Below are 20793 nucleotides of genomic sequence, written 5' to 3'. Positions count from 1 at the left end.
GCCTAAAACTCACTATGTTGACCAGGCTGGCGTCCAACTAACAGATCCACCTGCCTCTGCCTCCCACCTGCTGGGATTAAAAGGCATGCATCACTATGTCAGACAAAACTGGTTTCGCAAACTTTCTATCCATGTATCATTTAAAAAAAAACCAAACAACAAAAATCATTTATACCAAACAAATCTTTTTTTTTTTTTTTTTTTTTTTTTTTTTTTTTTTTTTGGTTTTTTCAAGACAGAGTTTCTCTGTGGCTTTGGAGCCTGTCCTGGAACTAGCTCTTGTAGACCAGGCTGGTCTCGAACTCACAGAGATCCACCTGCCTCTGCCTCCCAAGTGCTGGGATTAAAGGCGTGCGCCACCACTGCCCGGCCCAAACAAATCTTTTTAATTGTTTCCTAAAACGTGGTCTTCCTTCCTAGCATTAATGCCACCAGAAGGATCTTTTAACCTTAGAATTGGTTAGATAGCTTCTCAGTTTCTATGCTCATTCATTTACTTATTTTTTGAGACAAGCTCTCTCATTCTACGGTCCAGGCTGGAGATGTTTCTGCCTCAGTCTCCAAAATGCTGGAATCACAGGCTTGCAACCACTTCATATGGTCTTAGTGACTCTTCCCTGGAATTCTGATTCAGCTCTCGTTAGGGCATAACATGAGGTCCCCAGTAAAATGGAGAAGAGATCTATGTCATCTCATCTAGAACTTGATGTTCCCCCAAATGGGAGTTGAAACCATCTTCTTATAGTTACACACCTGACAGATTTCATAAGCTCATGTTCAATGATGGGGAGGGATATTTTAAATGGTATATGCAAGGTTCTAGTGGTCTCTGCTAAGGGCTTGCATAGATATAGAGAGATTACCTGTGGGGATTCCTTCATTTAATTTTTATAACACTATTTAAGGAAATTCGTGGAAGATTCATTTTCTTTTAAGTGTGTATGTGTGTGTGTGTAAAATGTTTCTAGGTGGGAACAATGATTGGGGCAGACAGAGCCTTTTTTCCTATTGCTGACAATATTGAGAAAGACAGTAGAAATCTTATAATCCAGAAGTTCAGCTACCAGTATATCCTAGCCATGCAGAAACTTGAATGCTGAAAACCAGTAACAACCGCATGCTGCAGCCTTCGCACTCTCTCAGCGTGAGTCAGCAGACAATGCCTCTCAGGATGTAAGGGGTCATGAAGAAGAATATGTAAAGAAGAGTCCATAAAACAGAAAAGCAACTTGAAAAGTGAAACGGAGGAGCAAACAACCACAACAAAAAAATTGGCACTGCTATAAAAATCCTCATAGAGTTTCAAACAAAAAGGAAATAATCAAAATAATCCTGATTAAGGAAATTGATGCATAAGTTTCCAAGAAACAATACATCGAATACAGAGGGTTTTTTTTTTTTTCAAGAAATATAGCTCAGTCAAACGAAGAAAGGTTTAAAACAAAGATAATAAATTCCAACCGGAAATCTCGTTGTTTAAAACACCGTGTAAGACTAGAGAGAATGGAAGATAGCTGCAATATCAATCTGTGATCTATTTCTACATCAATAACTTTGGTGAGAACTAAGTAGCTTCTAGAATCAAAAAACACACCTAAGGCTGATAAAGACCTAGAAACAGGATATTAAGGGAATTATGCATGCATGCAAACACACACATATCTCACAGCAGAACCAAAAATTATTAAAGGAAAGAAAATAACACAAGATGGAAACAGAAAAAAAACAAGCAATCAATGATGAAACAATGAGGAGGAATCAGAGCTCGATGATTATTCTCATCAGCATCACAGGATGCAGGAGAACAATGGGACATCTCCTTCCGAGGGCTCAGAGAAAAGAATTCTATGCTTAGAATCTATCCAGCTAAATTAACTGGATTTAACATGGAACAAAAAAATGTGCTAGGGCATGAAAGTACTCAAAGATTTCCCCTGCTATGAGGGTATGCTTCAGCCACTAAACATAAGAGTAAGAGAAAGATAACACCTGTTAGGATTCAGACATTATGCTGGCCCCGTCACCTGGCAGGATGCACTCAAGGAACACCCTGGGCAGCCGAGGGTCCTATGGCTGCTATGTCACTATGTAGTCTGTGCACAGGTACAAAAGGTCCCTTTTAAGAGACAAGCTGTCCTCCCCCATCCTTCCCCCTCCCCCGCCACTTCCCGCCCACTGTTCTTCTGAAATCATTACATCGGTGCCACATTTGGTGCCAACACTCTGCCAGGCTCTCCCTGTGCTTCTGTGGGCAGGCGGCCTGAGGCATGCAGGACTCTAACCCCAGACCGACAGCCTTCTTTCCAACTACTCACCCCCTGGGATAGGACTCCACACAACACCAGCTATGATGGGTAACCGGTTGTGCATTTCCCATGAGGGAGGCTTTTGGGCCTAGAGCCCTTGGCCTCCACTTTAACCAAGTGGTTTGTGCCTTCGTTTCTCAGCCCTGTTGGTCTTTTGGGCTCCGACCTTCCTTCAGCTTTATGTTTTGGGACTCCAAGTCCTTCGGTTTAGTGCCCTGACCCTTGTTCTTTCTGTTGATGAACATAGAACAGCCTGAGCCAGAATTGTTGATCCTCACTTGAAAAGAACCCATTGGATCTTACTGCCTCATTCAAGGGAAACAAACCAGAAAAAAAGCATATGCCCATCCACTCATCTGGGACGTACTACTAACACCTAGATAACAACTCAAATTGACTGCCTAAAAGCTCTTTAAATCCGAAAGTTTTACAGGACCTTTCTACCCTCTGCCAGCGGGGGTAAATGGAAGGAGTTATAATACGTAGACAGGTGCCATCTTGGCTAAGAACAGGTCAAATGACCTTAACCACCATCTTTGCTAAGATGGTGGTTACCCCATGACCACTGCTATTTTGTTTAAGGTTAAAAGAGATACTTTACCTCCATTTTGGCTACGGGCAAGACAGACAGGTCAGGTGACCTAGTAACCATCTTTACTAAAGGCGCTCTTTGCCTCTAATTCCTCTTACACTGACTCTGGTGCACGTGGTATGTGCTTACATGATGGTATGCCTTGGCAGGGCCCATTGAGGTGTTCATTTCACGCAGGGACCCTACCCACCTTTAACAGAGCCACTCTTTTCCACCTGTAACAAACCTGCTTTGCCTTTCATTCAGTACCGGCAGCTGGGTCTGCAATGTGGAAATCAGAGACAGAGAAACAAGCTTCATCTCACTCAACATGCGGGTTTTCCATTTCTTATTTACTCAATTCCTGGTGTGTGTGTGTATGTGTGTGTGTGTGTGTGCGCATGCATGTGACTTTTGATTTAACCCATATGTGTGAATATAACCTAGTAACTCTGTATATGTGTATGTATATGTATTTGCAACTTAAATTCAAACTGCACATATGTTCATATAACTATTGTTTAAAAATGTTTTAAATGGGGCTGGAGAGGTGGCTCAGAGGTTAAGAGCACTGACTGCTCTTCCAGAGGTCCTGAGTTCAATTCCCAGCAACCACATGGAGGCTCACAGCCATTTAGAATGAGATCTGGTGCCCTGGCATGAAAGCATACATGAAGGAATATTGTATACATAATAAATAAATAAATCTTTAAAAAATGTTTTAAACGGTCCTGATTACCTCTGTTTATTGTATCTCCTTCTAGATTAAAAACAAACAAACAACAACAACAAAAGGAAAAACCCAAGTCTCAAATGTTTTAAATTGGCAGCCCTCAAATGCCCAGAGATCTGGAGAATATGGCATTTAAAATGATTAATTAAAAAGGCTTTTTGTAATAGAGAGACAGGTCAGCACCTGACTCCTGGCGCCACCCCATTTCCTCCAAAGAAGATGACTGGGCCCAGAAGAACCTCCACCTGGAACTTGCTTCACGAGTGAAAGTACTTGCCACTGAGCAAAACTGTCTTTCACTTCAACTGCTGCAAAGACCCTCTTTGGACTGTGGACGATGGGACACTGGAATCGACTGCCTCATATTGTCTAAGACAGAAGGTAGGCTGGTCCTCCCATGAGTCCTTATTTCACAGAAGCCTGTGGGATCTTCTGGTGGCATTGCTGGCCTACCTCTTCCAGTCAGAAGACAGACGTTGCCCTAAGACCTGCTCTCAACAACCATGGAGGACCCCAGGGTGGCCAACGAGGTAGTCAATTAAGTAAGTAAGAGACTTCTCTTGTCATTTTTTAAAAATCATTAACTCAGGTGAAATTTATCCTTCTCAAGATCTCTGATGCAGTTTGATGACTGATAGTTTGTCAGCTTAACAGCAGGAACCAGGGCTAAGTCTAGACACGATTTACCTCATTACCAGACCCCAAAAAGGATAAATTCACAAAACAGATTTCAGTATAACTTCTTACCATTCCTTTATTTAAATAAAAGGTGTTTTAAGCAAAGCTTAAGATGTGAGGATCTAAGAATGTTTTAGGGTCTAAGAAGGTGCTTTAAGGTGTGTAAATGCGAATTATGAAGGCGTGAGGGTGAGAAGGTTTCAGGGTATAAGAAAGTTAAGGTGTGTAAATGCAAATTTGGAAGGTCTGAGGACAAAAAGCTGAAGTGATGATAAAGACAAGTGATTTGAGACACTTGAAAGAATAAAACATGTTCCTATTTCTCTCTCTCGTTTTCCAACTGTTATATGAGAACTCCTAGGGTCCACAGTCTTAACATTACTCAATAAAGTTCTAAGAATCTACTAATCTAACTCTTGACAGTTCTAAACACCATACTATACCACTATCCTCACAGCCACAAGCTCAAGATTTCAAATTCCCATTGGTGATTTCCTAACTATAGACCTCAAAGTTACTTTTTATTCTGCAAAAACATCTGTCACAGTATTCTGGCATGAAGATACTGCCATTTCGAATGTGTCTAAAACTTACGTTTTCACAAACTCAAAGAATTCTTGTAAGTTTCAGGAAATCACCTCAAACAGGTTAGATGCAACACCCCCCCCCCCAACACACACCAATTACCAAGACCTAAACAGCCAAAGCCCCCACCACCTTTCCCTGTTCTTGATGCCCCCCCTCCCTAAATTACCAGGACCTAAGGGAAAAAAATTTCCTAAACTTAACCTTGTCCTCTGATCTGCCATCATCTTGCCAGGTCCAAGAGATACCAGACAGTTTTACAGAGCCTGGGCAGCAGTGAGACAATCAGCTACCCTAGGACGTAGCTAGCTCTCCAGTTTTCTTACGTCAAAGGTTTCAACGCCCACAAATCAGCAAGCAGTCTTGGGAACCCAGCGCCCCAGTCCCTGTTCCGCCTGCTATCCCCTTAAATTTCCCCACCTTTTTATAATAAGTAAAAGATGGGAATGTGAGGATTCAGGCATTATGCTCATCCCTGTCACCTGGCAGGATGCATCCAGGCAATACTCTGGCCAGCCCAGGGTCCTATGGTTGCTATGTCACTACGTAGTCTGTATGCAGGTGTAAAAGGTCGCTTTTAAGAGACAAGCTCTGCCCATTCCTGCTCACGTCCCACTGTTCTTCTGACCAGGCAAGCAGGTTTCTGCCTCTCTCTCTCTCCCCCCCCCACATAATGCATGACATATTTATCTGTCCCTCACCTGCCTACGGCTTCCACCTGTGGCCAAGGTACCTCCCACCCAAAACACCACCACCAACATGGGAAATAAGAAGTGGGGCTCTGAACAATAAAAACAAGAGGAGGGTCTTAACTTCCTGGAAAGACTTACTGATCGTTTCCCCCTAACTGCTTAATAAGGATTAAATTAAATACATAGGATTGTTTCATTTTGTTAGATAATAGTCTTGGCATGTTACTCAGGCCATCTTGAACTCCTAGGCTCAAGAGATATTCCACCTCAGCCTCCCAAAGGCTAGTGTTACATGCATATTAATTGTTCCTTGGTGCAATTAATAAATACTAAAATTTAAAGTCAATAACTAAGAAAACAGTAGAGGGAAGGTAAGCATATGTAAGTACAGATGAAGGAAAAAGTGTGGGATAACCATCTAGACACTCATGCGTGTTCAGGTGCTAAATGCCCCGGTATTTGCTCCTCCACAGTCTGAGTTCTCATTATATCTACATTTTCACTAAAAATACTCTCTCCCCCACTCACAATCATGCCACAGACTGACATACATTTATCCGGGCACTTGTAATACTTTATGGTCTGGTTTACAAGCCAACCTAGCCAAGGCCTAGAACAGCCCCTTCCTTACTACACTCCTAACTACAACACAACTACTCGGTGTTTGTTGAGCAGAAGGACATATGGCAAGTTTGCATACTTCAAATGTAAGTCTGGATTGCATATGACCGAGCTATAAATTACAGTAAGTTCTTTTTTATAAAAGGGCTAGGGCTCATCCTCTCTACTACTACTGCATTTCTGATAAGATGCTTACTGTATCTTTTCGTTAAGTTCAGAAATGAAAGAGGGGCAAGCTGTAAGGGGACGGGCCATTAGACGCTATTAACAAGCCTTCTATCTCAAGTCCAAAGGTCCTCAGAAAACAACTTTTCCGAACTCTTTCCTTGTTTCCCCCGAGCTCATACCTGCAGGAGCTCTATGTCCTCACGGTTTTCGGACCCAGGAGTGTTCTCCATCAGTATGGCAGCCATCACTTTCACATTCATTCTCACCATATCCAACTCGCTGTGCAGTTTCCCGATCTGTGGCAAGCAATGGAAGCCTCCGTCATTAAGTGTGACATTGGCTGTCTCGATTTCTGCCCACAGGACACATGCTGGCGATGAAAGGCCTTTGCAAAATGTAACATTTTCAAACATACAGAGGTTTGCCTCAGCATACGTGCTATTATTTTACAGAATAGACCCTGATGTTCCCCGAATAGACTTAGCATTTCCTATAAGAGATGCACAGATCGGCCTCAGGAAAGTTACAGATGAAGAAACAAAATGATGGGGACCAATAAGGTTAAAGTAGGAGATACCTAGTAACAGAAGTTAATAGAAACCCGAAACAAAAATGAGGAATGTCATCACATATTATCCTCAGCATCTGGCAAGCAATCAGAAAAGAAAAGGAAAAAGAAAGGTGGCCCAGTTTTAGAGTTACCATGGTATTATAGGAGGAAAGATTAAAAAAAAGAGAAACACTTTTTATTGTGGTTTGAATTCTAAGAGGAAGTAACCACATGGCTTTTTAATATAAGAAACACTAAATAATATTAATATGAAGCCTTCAAATTAATATAAAGTCTTCAATGAAAGCTTTTAATATAAATATATAAGTGAGCATAAATTAATTATACTGATCTAGATCTCTTAAAAACAGAGACAAAGGAAAAAATGCAACTCATTTGGTATAATTAACATAGGTAATAAGACAGCTGGCTACTGGATTCTCTGAAAGGAAAAGAAATAAGAGGTAGTGGGTAGACCTCTAAGTCCACAGCCTCTACTGGTCAACATTCTTTTCTGTAATTTATTTATTTATTGTGTATGTGTGTGTCTGCGCATGCGTGTGTATTTATGTAAGTTGGAGAACCCCTTCTGCAAGCTGGTTCTTTCCTTCCATCGTATGGATTCTAGGCATTCGACTTAGGTCATCAGGGTTGGTGGATGGCAGCTTTACCTGACAAACAATCTCATTGCCCCCCTAAAACATTTTTTTTTAAGTATGTGAACACTGAATTCAGACAAAAACTCAATGGTCTAATTCTGCAAAGAAATAAACCATGGTGACACAGTTTCCTTAAGTGGGCAGTCCCTCTTCTCACAGGAAAGGAAGGAGATACAGAGGCATGCGGCTTATGTCTGCCACCCGAACATGTGGGAAGCAGAGGCAAGGGAATTATGAAGAGTTGTAAACCATCTTGGAATGCATGGTGAATTCCAGGCCAGAAGAAGCTACACAGAGGATATCTCGTCTTAGAAAGTAAAATAAAGATGTTACTTAATTGAGGGTTGTGTTACATTACATTCACACTTCATAATGTTATTAAGAAAACGCAAACTCTAAGTACGATGCTTCAAAAGAAGGCATGAATAAATACAGTTGATAGTGTTGTTACCTGTTCTGGGACTAATGAAATAGTTGGAGTCTTGGGAGCAATTATAGAAGAAAGAGCGGGTGCGGTAGGGACAGGTGCTGATCGATTTGGTGAGAGCTGAGCAGCCTGTCAATCAAAAATAAGGAATATTATGACATGAATTATCAAAGCCACCTCAAGCCTGGCTCCCAGCCAGCTGGCTCAGGCTCTCTCATAAAGAGTCCTGGGTAGCTGGGCAGTGGTGGTGCATGCTTTTAATCCCAGCACTTGGGAGGCAGAGGCAGGTGGATCTCTGTGAGTTTGAAGCCAGCCTGATCTACACAGTGATTGCTAGGACAATCAGGGCTATACTAAGAAACCTTGTCTTAAAAAACCACCTCCCCCCCAAAACAAAACAAAACAAAACAAAACAGTGAATAGCACCCTGGGTCAGGCCTGTTTTGCCACTGTGAGTGGACAGCCATAGTTTCAGATCTTGAGAATGATATTCTAGGTCAGTACTTCTCACTATCAGTGCATGTAGAAACACCCAGAACCTTTTCAGAAGGAAGACTCCAGCACAGTATAACCCACTATGGTCAACGAGTAGTGAAGCCGAAACCCAGGTTATTCTATGAGATACAGACATACTCTAATAAATCCATCTTTCTGCTAAGCTGACTGAACTACGGTTATCCCTTTCAATATGAAAAGGCCCAAGCAACATATATCACTTTACATGCATCAAAGAAAGGCCGCCTCCTACCTTCTGCTTTCTCTCAGGCTCTGCATCCGACCGTGGGAATCGAACCCCTTTCTTCAGCAGGTCAAGGTACACTTCTTTCACTTCATTCACATCCACACCTCCTGGGAAGCCCTGTGACCAAGTCTAAATTCAAGAGATAGAAAGTTCCAGAATAAAAAAAAAAATAGCAAAAAAAAAAAAAAAATCTTAAAGCTGATGATAGAAAATGAGGAATTGAAAAGAACATACTTTATTCAGAAAGAAGAAGCTAGTTTTGAATGTTGCGGACAGAATGGCCATTTTCAAAGGACAGAATGGCCATTTTCAAAGGCTAGAATAATACGAAATGTTTTGAAGCCCTTGTTTCAATATCTTGACAAACGCTGGGATGGATACTATCAATCACCTACCGGTGCCTAAATCTAAACTTTGAACATTCGAAAAATCCTAGCCGTAGTTTTTCTGGCAAACAACTCTAGGACAGAGTTTCTATACCTGCAGAACGAATGTGCACATCACTGCCTTTCCCATGTGACGTGTGCACAATAGAAACTTAAATGGAAGCAGGGAAATGGCTACTGGCTCTAAGCAGAAGGATGCTATCCGTTGTCAAGATTATCTTACCCAACAGAAGCTTCAAAATGTGCAGCTGGGATGTAGCTCCCATGGTAGAGAGCTTGCCTAGCATGCATGAAGCCCTGGCCTCAATCCTCACCACTACATAAACTGGGTACTTAGGAGGTGGAGGCGGGAGTATCAGAAGTTCAAGATCATCCTTGGTTTCATAGAGACTTAGAGGCCAGGCAGGACTAGAGAGAGACCATGAAAGAAAGAAAAGAGAGGAAGGAAGGAAGGAAGGAAGGAAGGAAGGAAGGAAGAGAGGGAGGGAGGGAAGGACAGAAGAAGGAAAGGAAAGGGATAAGACGGAGAAAATAAAGAAAAAGTGCTTTATGGTTCAGTATTAGGTAAATAAAGGATCATTCTGCATCATTATCTGTCCACCCTTAGAAATTTCCCATCCCTTGATATAAATCAACAGACTTACCTTGATGAAATTCAAGATTCTGTTCTGAATGTGCAGCGGCAAGGTGTATCTGGGATTCAGCAGCTTAACTAGAGTATCTTTAATGAACTCCTTCTTCACAATCAGAGACTGGAAACTGGGACCGCAGTTCTGCATGCACATGTCAATCAGCTGAATGAAGGAGCACAGTTCAACGTTAACAGTTCTTTAGGGAACCACTTCTAAATTTAAGACCAAACAAATTCTTTTTTTTTTTTTGTTTTTGTTTTTTTGTTTTTTTGTTTTTTCGAGACAGGGTTTCTCTGTAGCTTTGGAGCCTGTCCTGGAACTAGCTCTTGTAGACCAGGCTGGTCTCGAACTCACAGAGATCCGCCTGCCTCTGCCTCCCGAGTGCTGGGATTAAAGGCGTGCGCCACCACCGCCTGGCTTAAGACCAAACAAATTCTACAAAAGGATGATGATTTCCGCTAGTGTTCTAATGAACAAGCACCGTTTGTTTCCCATATTACTAAACTATGTAGTGAACTGTTAGACTCAAGTATCATGAGGAAGAGGCAGTATAATGAAACTACCCCGGGGTTAGAACTGGTGAGGTGACAGGGTACAAACAGAGCACTCAGCAGCACGTAGTTAGTAGCAGATGCCACGTGCTAAACGCAATGTCAAGCAAAACATACATGGTGTGCTGGATGATGTAACACTTGCTGCAGGTTATCTAGGGTCAGCCTTTTACCTCCTGGTGTCCTGGCTCTGTTAACAGTGACACACCCTCTTGCTCTTAAATGTTCTGGTTTGGAAAATAAATTGTAGTCTGTCTGGCAATAGATCTTTATAGGCAAGCATGATTATTTTAGAGTCAGGTGATTGTCAGGGAGTTTTAGATAAGGCGGGTGCCAACCTGCGCATTGAAAAATGACCAAGGAAAACAGAAATGAATATATAGCTGTGTTCTAGGTGGATGCTGCTGCTATGGCTTGCATTTGGAACACCCCACAGGCCCCAGTGTTTACAGCTTGCCGCTATTTGCAGGTAGAAACACTTTTAAATGGTGCTAGTGGGATGTTCTGAGTTGTGGCAAGGATAGCCTCAAAGGGGATCATGGAACTAGGATCTCTTTTTGTCTTTTTCACCTTCCAGTCATAAGACGAGTGATTTTGCTCGCCACAAATCTCTGCCATGGTGTGCTACCTAGCCACAGGCTACCGGATCATTAGTGTCTGCAACCACAAACCACAATGAGCCTTCTTTATGAGCTACCTTAGGTAGATCGTATAGGGATTCCTGGAAAGAAGACTAATGTAAATCACGTGCACAAATCTAAAGGTCTCACAGTGTATGAAGTGTCACAGTGGGAGATTTGTACTCTGCTTCGTCTCTAGCAGGGGCTTCTTGATGTCGGCAAATGGAGAACGTTGGAAGGGTACCGAGGATAAAGCCTGAGAGGGCATCATCTAGATTGTACAGGTGTTTGTCTGGCAGGATACAGTCCAGACATTACCTAGGAGTCCCTGAAGGGAATTTGTTCGTCAACATCATCTATAAAAAAAAAGTTCTTTCTGGACAGGTACCAACAGTACTCTACCTAGGAAAACTGGAAGGTGGACAGCCCTGGAGTGTTAGGGAGATCTGGTAGGTGCTCATCGGTGCAGACCCAGCACAGGAAAGGATGAACTAGGAGGGTGTGAGTTCACCAGGAAGAACGGATCATGAAGGAAGAACTTTGAGTGTGTATTTGCTGAAGTAAGAAGACTGAGAGCTAAGAGACCTTCACTCTGCCTGGGGCTGAGGGTAGCTTCCGTGGAAGGATGAGGGTGGGTGGGCTAATATGACTGGGGACCCTAGGTAAAATGGTTGGGGGGAAATGAGGCATTCTAGGTTTGAAAGGAAAAGTAGACATTCAAATATGTTTGGCAGAGAAGTCTCCAGGCACAGCTGCAGGTCGGGAGAGTGAAGGGCCACAAGGGAGCCATCAAGGTCACCGAAAGGGACTGAGAGGAGGGATGCTGGAGACACTGGGTCACTGAAATGCAAGGGAGGTTGTGAAAGAGCAACAGAAAAGACAGGAAGGAAGACAGGAACAAAAGAAGGAAGGACAATAATGTTGGTAAAGTAAAAAAAAAAAAAAAAAAAAAGCTTCCAATGGGAAGGATGCTAACGGTTACTAATATGGACAGTCACCTGAAATGTGCTCAACGATTAGTGGGGCCATTTGCCACTTTGAATAAAACAACACAGGCACAAAGCGAGCTAATAAAAGAATGAACTGGGATGGAAAAAACCAGCATGAAGAAAGCTGATTTCGAAAACTGATCTACAGGTGAAACTAAATCACCATGCCACCTCTGGTTTGGGAGGCCAAAGAAACTATGGCCCGACCAGGAAGCTGTCACCAGGAAAGCGGCCTTGACGCCTGACTTCCCGATGTGTGCTGTATTTAGAGTGTCACTTTCATGAAATATAAAGAGTAAGCAGCAGGTCCAAAAAGCTATGCTTTTGAAGGAATGAGACCATGGATGCAAACAGAAAATACCGAAGCTGTGGGCATGAAGCTACTGAAACACGAAAGGCAAAGGGAGAGAGAAGCAGAGCCCGCACCAATGTGAGAGGAATGTGGACGGATGTGAGCTGGCTAGATGGGATTGAAAAGGCAAAGTAGAAATGATGCTGAGCTGGACCAACTATTAAAGCGCATTTTCAATGGGTGAGAGGCTGAAGACAAGGCCATCTATTCAACGGGAACTTACGGAAATACTTATCCAACTGCTTGTGCAGTCTTGGATAGGATGTCTAGCTTCCACATCTCCCTTTCGCTTACAGTAAAGTAAATGATGACTCTCTTGCTAAGTGTTGCCCAAACCAATTTTTATCTTTGGCCTATTAATATTTTATGGTAATGGGGTGTAACATTCCTGGAAGGTACATGCACAAAAATAAGAGTCAACATGCAGTCCTGGGAGTGCTAACATCTGGAGATCAGCAATTATGCCCTTTGTGGTTTTCCGCCGGAATCAGGAACGTCAGGGCTCATTATTTCTGTATCATTTCCTCCATTATGTCTCCGATCCTCACCACCCCCCACCACAGCTCACATGGATCCTAAAACATGCTGTGGTAAATGAGCAAACTTATGAGTCGCGGAACATATTTTGCTATCTAGTGCTGGTGAAAATGTCCTCAGATAACCTGACTTTGGAAACGGGATAAGTAGAAATCCTAATCTGGAGTGGGAGAAAGAGCGGTAGGAACCGAGCAACCGAGGAAAGCAGACGCGAATGACTCAAAGCTTTACCAATCTATTTTTGTGCCTAGTTAAGCAAATCACTTCTGTGAACTTGTGGCAATGCTGTCTGCATAATGGGCATTGTGCCTCTTTCTAGGAGCTTGTCGTATGAAATGTGATGTATCTGAGAGGGAGGCACAAAGCAGGACCTCAGCAAAGGGTAACTACTGAGACCATCCGTTTCTATACAGAAAATTCTAGCATGACAGAAAGTGGCTATCAGCAGAAATAAGAAAATCTTCACAGACAGCTGGGAGAAAAAGCGCTATTGTGCAGTTCTGCTTCTCACTAGAGGTACAGTGACAATACTAGATTTCAGAGCTATATCTGGATGACCAGCAGCGATCCCATCAAGGCAGGGCTACTCTATTTTAATAGCCACATTTAGGAGAAAGCTGCCTTCTTCCCCTTTCTCGTGTGATAAATTGCTGGGGGAACTCCCCTTTACATATCTCCTAAATTCACTGTAACTCTTTATTAGTGCGTGTTCCATAAAGTACTATTACATTCATCGACTCTCAGGAACTTGTTCAACCACTTTGCATTTGACAACGACAGTGGTATTTGCTGAGGTTAGTCACAACTGACTCATTCTAGAAAGGGCTCTCCAGCTTGGAGCAAGTAAGCTGAGAGCCAACACTGAATGCAGGGCAAAGCAGAGCTATTGACTCCTTGGGCTAGGAGTGTATCTCAGTGGCATGGCCCGAGTCTCGAATGCACAAGGGCACAGATTCTGTCTACTGCATTGCAAAAGAAAAACACCAAAGCTACTGGCTTCTTGCTAAATCTATGCCACTAATTGTTGGTAGAAAAGTCAGATTACGTCAAAGGCCCAACCAAGGGTAACAACTTCATGAAGGACTCAAAATGACAGACCACATTAAGAACATTCATAACTGACTTAGGCTCTCAGCCCTTCACAGAAATAAAACTGAAAGCTCACATATGGGATGGCTTTTTAAATATTCTATTGGTAAACTTATAATTGCCTTTGACAGACATGGGGCAATTCTTTCTGTGACTAATTTCCTCTCATAACTCAATTTAGCCTGAGAGAATACTCTGTATTCCACGTGAACCTACAAAGTGGGAACTATACCCACGCCTGCCTTCCAGCCTTCTGGTGAACACTGACATTCCACCTAAAAACAGTGTGGTGTTGGCCATACCTAGGTGTGGTCTAACTCCCAGAAGAAATGAGGAAGGCATACAGTTCATTTCCAAAGTAAAAAGGGCAACTCAGCAACGTAACTGAAAAGGCATATGGTCAAACCCAGGGGGCAAGGGGACCATTTCAATAAGAGCTTTCATCTGTATGGCAGAAGAAACGGTGCCCAGGAGAGCTGCACAGGGCGACAGGGAATGTTCCACAAACTGCATCATCAGAGTAACCTGGTTGAAACATAAGGGGCTGACAGTGGCCCAGGGTTCTACAACGGTGCTGAAGGGAGGTAGAAACCTGCCAGGGAGCGGTCTTTCACAACTTCAAGGTTCTCCTTCAAACAGAGCAAACAAATACAAACACACACTGATCCCTTTACCATCTACTAGTTTCAAACCACAACTTCCAAGATCTTGATCAGGGCGGGGTGGGGGGGAAGCTGATTCTGTGGGAATACTTTCTTTCTACAAAATTAGATGGCACTGGAGTCAAGTGACCTCGCTTTTGCAGTTCTCAATAGATGAGAAGCCTTAAGCGGCGTGGTCCAGAACATCATTACCCAGCCGTCGTCTCTTAGACTATGATTATGCTTTTTAACTCATGAAAAATGTGAATTCTAGGCAAGGAAACCCCACAATCTTAACTGTAGCATCAAAAGTACTTACTGACAAGGAAAGTTGTATTTCTTTGTGGTTGTAGTTTTTGGAAATCCTTTTCTTCAATGCCTTTACTGCATCTTTGGGCCTGTGGCAGCAAACACATTGAAATCGTCAGTTGGGAGGTAGAAACCGTCTCTATGAAAGCAATGTGCAATATGGAAATAGGAACGGCTGAAAGAATAAAGACTGACGTGGGCGTCCGCTGCCACCATAGGTGGGCCACTTAATTTACCACATCTAAGTTTCCTTGTGAAGTAGATAGATCGCAACACCTGCCCCCCCACCCTGTGAGATGCAGTTAAGTAATTTATGTAAGTGTAGTGCGTAGAAAACACTGGGTTATGAAATGCGTGCACACCTGCTTCTATCAAGGTTCAAAATCAGGTTACAAGAAATGAAACCCTAAAACAACAAAAGAAAAGTGATCCCTTTAAGATTCTCAGCATTTCCTGAGTACCACGTTTGTAAGGGGATCTAGAAATTACAGCGGTTTGCTAATTCTGATATGCTACAACTTTATGTTAGGAAGATCCTCATGGAGCGAGTCAAAGTCTACTTTATTAGATTTCCCTTTTGCATGATCAATGAAGAAATCGATGATAGTAATGAAAAGGCTCACAGAGGGTCTAAACTCAATATTACAGGGCATGTAATATTATAAATGTGACTCTAGGGAGATGCTGAATAGGTAAAGCATTTGCTAAACAAAGCTTGAGGACCTGAGTCAGGATCCCCAGACCCAGGTAAATTTATGGTGGATGGATTACAGGCTGCCTCTCATTCGAATGCTTGCTCAGCAGGTAGAGAGGGTCTCTTGGGCTAAGCAGGCTAGTCGACTAGCCTTACTGCAGAGCTCTGGGTTCAAATGAGAAGCACTGACTCAACAGATCGGAAGGAGAGCAATTGAGGAAGATCCTTGATACCTGCCTCAGGCCTCCACGCTAAAGTGTGCTCGCACACATGTGAACACACATGCCTTCATGTATACCACATACAGACACACATTTTACAAAAAAATCTGTAAACTCTTAGAAATGTTAATACACAACCAATCATTATGTTGCATGTTTGCTGCGTCAGCACACACTAGACTTAAATCTTTCTCTATCAATTATCCCTTAAAAATGATCAGGGAAGTGAGCAAGTTTCACCTTTTGTCATAACCTATAGTTGATTAAATTCAAAGTAGTAGTCCTTGTAAAGTTCATTTTTCCCCTTTCTTTTTAATGAGTTCAAGTTTAGATAGTGTATCAATACGAAGCACATCTTGTACAAGTACGGTATGAACAGGGTGAGCTGGCAAGATGAAGGATAAACACTGTGCCCTGACAAGGAAAGAAAAGACTGCTCAATTGTTTCCTGAATAATCAAGAGGGTTGGTAACCACTGGCCTGGACACCAGCAAAAGCCACCCAGCTTGCAGCTTCTGGATAATGCTTTTGTTACGTAAAACACTGGCAATCAGAGCCTGAGAAAGTTCTAAAGAAAAAAATAATAATTTATCTTGCTCTTAAAAAATACTTTTTAAGACATGGAACTGGAGCAAGGCAAAGACAAAATTTAAACTAGTAAAGAAAAGGCAAAGGAGGGGACAAGCTCTAATGAACTCTTGGGTACTCTGCATGCTGGGGTAAGGAGTTGTCCCCAATGTCAGCCTGTCACCTTCACAAGGTAGGAGGTGCCTAAAGGACATCAAAACATTCTGTCAACGAAACACCCAAAACTTGGCAGGGGAAAACACGCCGCAGTTCTGACATATCTTATCAGGGCACAAATGCGTAGACGCCACCGTGAACTTACCCATCCTGCGTGGTGTTAATTATGTCACAGATATGCATGAACTGGCCCCAGTCTTCAGTCTGAACTCCAGCAAATGTAGCCTTCTCTGCAAAGATAGAGCTGCTTGTGTTGAGTCTGAGACACAACGGCATAAAAAAAAAAAAAGATCTTGTCTCCTTGAAATAATCTGCCTGGTGCACTAACAAGTACTATTAAGTCTATGCTACCAAAGGGCAAAGTGATTCTTTTTCCCCTCCTAAACAACTCCCGGTAATTCAGGAATCAATCAGAAGTCAGGTTCAGAGGGCTGCTGTTGCAATAGTCATGAGTGAATCATTAAGAGAACCTACAACAGCTGGCCACAGGGCCAAGAGAGACCAGTTAAAGCTCCATCCTCCAGGCTCTTGCAGAAGATGAAACCAGCTCTTTGGCACACTGGTAGTCACGGGCAAGGTGTACTACCCATTGAAGGGACTCTAGCCAGCCGGAGCCTGGCAAACAGGGCCCTGGCAGGCCTTGCTCTTCCCTCCCATTCCCTCTGTCTTGCTAAAAAGCACTAAATTACTTTCCTAAAGCTAGCCACCAAGGTCTATTCCTTTATTTGGCCACTTCCTCCTCCTGAGGCTGACAACCATGGTTCAGCTATTAAAGTACTGAAGTCCAGTAATCAAGTGCCCCCTTTGGCTCATCTAATTAACATGCCCAATTAAAATTAAACACCTTATCCTAACATGGGGTTTCCCTTTGTAGCTTTATGAACTGCTATTTTCCTAAGTGCCACTTTGTCTCCTCTCTATCCAGAGGCAGTCCTTTGTCCTCTGGGACAAATACTCCTTTTTTCTGCTCTCTCTCTTGTTCCCCTTCGCCTTCTGCCTCATCCTCTATCTTCTGTGTTTGTTTCTTATTCCCTGACCCCTGTCCCTCTGGGGCAAATAGATCTCTTTGGTACTGAGAACTTGGTTTTGGGCATCCTGAGCCAATACTTTTCCTTTTACACGTTACTAAGTCTTTTCTCATTTAACCCAGGTACAGATGATGAAAGAATTTCAGAGAGAATAAAGAAGTTATCCAAGGTTACATATCAAATAGAACTTACATTCAAATCAAGATTATTTGATTCCACTGTTTGTATTTTTAAATTATGTATTTGGTGGGGGGGGGGATGAGAAAAAGGGAAGAGCTAGCACAATAACCAAGCAAGACAACTTCTGGTGTCATAGTTCTAACAGGCGGGTTTATACACTTACACCCTGACATCCCCTTCTCTAGATGGCCTCTGTAAGAACACAGAAGGAAGCCGGGCGGTGGTGGCGCACGCCTTTAATCCCAGCACTCGGGAGGCAGAGGCAGGCGGATCTCTGTGAGTTCGAGGCCAGCCTGGTCTACAAGAGCTAGATCCAGGACAGGCTCTAAGAAAGCTGCAGAGAAACCCTGTCTCGAAAAACCAAAAAAAGAAAAAAGAAAAAAAAAAAAAAAAAAAAAGAACACAGAAGGAGGGTACAGAGCCTCTAACACAGTGGTTCTCAACCTTCCTAATGCTGCAGCCCTGTAACACAGCTCTTCATGTTGTGGTAACCCACAACTATAACATTATTTTCATTGCTACTTCATAACTGTAATTTTGCTAGTTAAGTGTGTTTACTGGCTTCTATGACAAAGATCCCCAAGCATGGGGTAAACCCTCGTGTGAGACTTGAGTCTGGCACTGAATGGCCAAAGCTGAGCAATCTTGCCCGGGTTGTTAGGAAGTGCTTTACTCCTCCATCTGTGAGATCTGTCTTCCTCCTCCCTCCCAACTGCTCATTCTTAAAGAACTCCTATCCATCCTTCAAAGGCCACGGCTGAGTTCATTTTCCCCTTTTCGTAAGTTTTGGGTACCATAAATGTTTTCTAGTATTGCAAAGGTTCTTACAGTGGTTACTACAGAATATGTAGCTTGTGAAATCCCTGAAGGTTGACACTATGCCTTCCCGTAGGCATCTAGCTGGTAGTTTCTGAATGTTTACAGAACTAAAGGATAATTTGACATATAGCTGGAGTTTCATTTGCCTTTGGAGATTCAGCATGGATCCATTTCTGCTCAGGACTCATTCTACTACACATTACCAAGCAAGGAGAAAGAAAATGAAGAAAGTTTTTTCCCTGAAGGAAACTCAGGTTCAAGTTCAAAGGTGTTCCCTGTCCCTCCAGCGGTTAACATACCCTCTGCCTAAACTCCACGAATCTAAGCTCTGCTTACAACTACCAGGTTCTTAGGATTTCATCACCCCACTAAGTTCCCAACAGTTTGCTGGTCATTAAGACGTCCTGGTGCCACACCCTGTCCTCAAGGGAGGGGTTGGGAGAAAGAAGGGATCTGAGTGTAGTCAGCGACTTCTGAACAGAAGAACAAGGGAAAAGGGAGAGCAATATTGGGTTGGAGGGCGACGCTTGGTGGCCTCTGAGACTTCAGAAGGCCCCTCTCTCCGTCCTCAGCACCACCCACACACACTTTCAATCTCCCTGTTTAAGCAAAAAGCCACTCAGTTAGCTTGAGCTGTGCGCCGGAGAAAATTGGTTTGGAGAAACCTGCCTCTCCAGGTGAGGTCATGCTAATTTGCTTCTCTGAGCCTTCTCTTCCTGGTCCGTAAAATGGGTATAACAATAAAGTGATGGGAGTAGAAGCACTTTATGAAGAACCTTGCCCGGGTCAAGAAGTTTCCACTTTCTCCTCCCAGCGGTTCCAACACACTGTTCAGTGCTGCGGGTCACTTGCTTGGCTCTACTCGCCCAGCTGACATCCAAAAGGAGATTCTATGTTTTTTTTTTTGTTTTTTTTTTTTTTTCTTTCTGGTATAAGAGAACCAAGAAAGAAAGGTGGACAGCTGCCTCAGGTGGCACACAGGTGGCGTGGGAAAGCTGCGGGGGAGAGTAGCATTTCCTCCAACTTGGTCCAACTCGGCCCCGCAACAGTCGAGAACGGAGTCGAGCGGGCAGCGCTCCCACGGTCCCCAAAGCCAGTCGGGATGTTGCACCCCGCGCCTCCTTACCTATGAGGTGACCCACGGAGGTAGCGTAGGGATCGCGGTGACTCTTCCCAAACGCCATGGTAGCTCCAGAGAGCCCTCCCAGGAAATCCGCCTCCACCGCCCTCCGTCTGGCGACTCCACCCGCCCGGTGCTCGAGGCTCCACCTCTCCGCTCCGCTCCAGCGCTTCGCCGCCGCTGCGAGGCGCCAGGCAGCGCGCCCGGTGGGGACCCGGGGGACTTGGCGCACCTGCTGCGCACGCCTGGTGCTTCCCGTGCCGCGTGACCTTAGGTGGGCTGGGAGCCCGGGCGGAGCCCTGTGGCCCCGCACCCCAGACCTGGGAACTCAGAGTCTAGCTCCGATATCTCCACTTAAGGGCCTAAGACCCTTTAGAGACTAGGCGGTGTGGGGTGGTTGCAAACACAGAGCTGAGGAATATTGCTAAATTAAGAGAAGGACGTGGGCCTCTCAAGTCATTGTCACACATCTCCAGAACGATGAGATCTCGCTTATTCCCTTTCTCATCTCCAGAGATCCCTGAACCGATTCTTGCGCCCTGCCCTTTAAGTCTACGGAATTGGGAGGAGGATGGGCTGTCTGTCTAGCACAGCGACGGCCTCCTTGGAGCTCAGGCTCTTTGTTTCTCTCCTGTTTCCAAGAGGAACCACGGGACGCCGCCACACAAGCTCTTGGCTTCTAACTCAGTCTCCTAGGAGCCCTACTTTCCAGCCTACTGATGAAAGGAGATGGGGGCTTTCCTGGGGCTCTGGCAGGAAATATGTTTGGAATGTAAATCCACATTAAGAAACCAAACCCCTTTGTAGCTTCTCTTTTGGAACCAAGACTTTTTTTTCCTTTAAGATGGTAACATCAGATAAACAGCGCCCTATCTGTAGGATGTCTCCTGAGAGGCTGGGCTACTCAGCTGGTGGTAATTTTTGCTTCCCGTGGTTAACTGGAACTCAGCTCCACAAATATAATGAGTTGATTTTTCTCCCCTGGAAACTAGGGAGACTAGGAAGAGCGAGCGGACCTGGCCTGGCTCATGTTTTGGTCTTACATATTTTAGCATAGATGCCCAAACCAATTACATTGTGCTTCAAGTGGCTAACATCTATTTTATTGATCTCGAATCTTCTTCCTCCTTTTCTTCCTTCTGAGTGAGT

General features: G+C 43.7%; 1 protein-coding gene across 2 annotated transcripts in view; it reads right to left on the bottom strand.

Annotated features, from left to right (window-relative positions):
- Tom1l1 (target of myb1 like 1 membrane trafficking protein) overlaps positions 1 to 19799 on the bottom strand; it is a 73063-nt gene extending 53264 nt beyond the window's left edge. For both annotated transcript variants that reach the window (XR_005285005.2, XM_038325751.1), the window contains exons 1-7: positions 19651 to 19799; positions 16643 to 16727; positions 14849 to 14927; positions 9763 to 9912; positions 8739 to 8861; positions 8015 to 8119; positions 6534 to 6650 (exon numbers count right to left, since the gene is read on the bottom strand). Coding sequence is in view for 1 of the 2 variants with exons in the window: in XM_038325751.1 (XP_038181679.1) it covers positions 6534 to 6650; positions 8015 to 8119; positions 8739 to 8861; positions 9763 to 9912; positions 14849 to 14927; positions 16643 to 16727; positions 19651 to 19708 (717 nt within the window). In the remaining variant the exon portion in view is untranslated. The remainder of the gene's footprint in view (positions 1 to 6533; positions 6651 to 8014; positions 8120 to 8738; positions 8862 to 9762; positions 9913 to 14848; positions 14928 to 16642; positions 16728 to 19650) is intronic.
- Between the last annotated feature and the right edge of the window lie 994 nt (positions 19800 to 20793).

This window comes from Arvicola amphibius, chromosome 4, assembly GCF_903992535.2.
Source record: "Arvicola amphibius chromosome 4, mArvAmp1.2, whole genome shotgun sequence".
In the NCBI taxonomy this organism is placed as follows: Eukaryota; Metazoa; Chordata; class Mammalia; order Rodentia; family Cricetidae; genus Arvicola; species Arvicola amphibius.
This window is presented reverse-complemented; position numbering and strand designations above follow the sequence as displayed.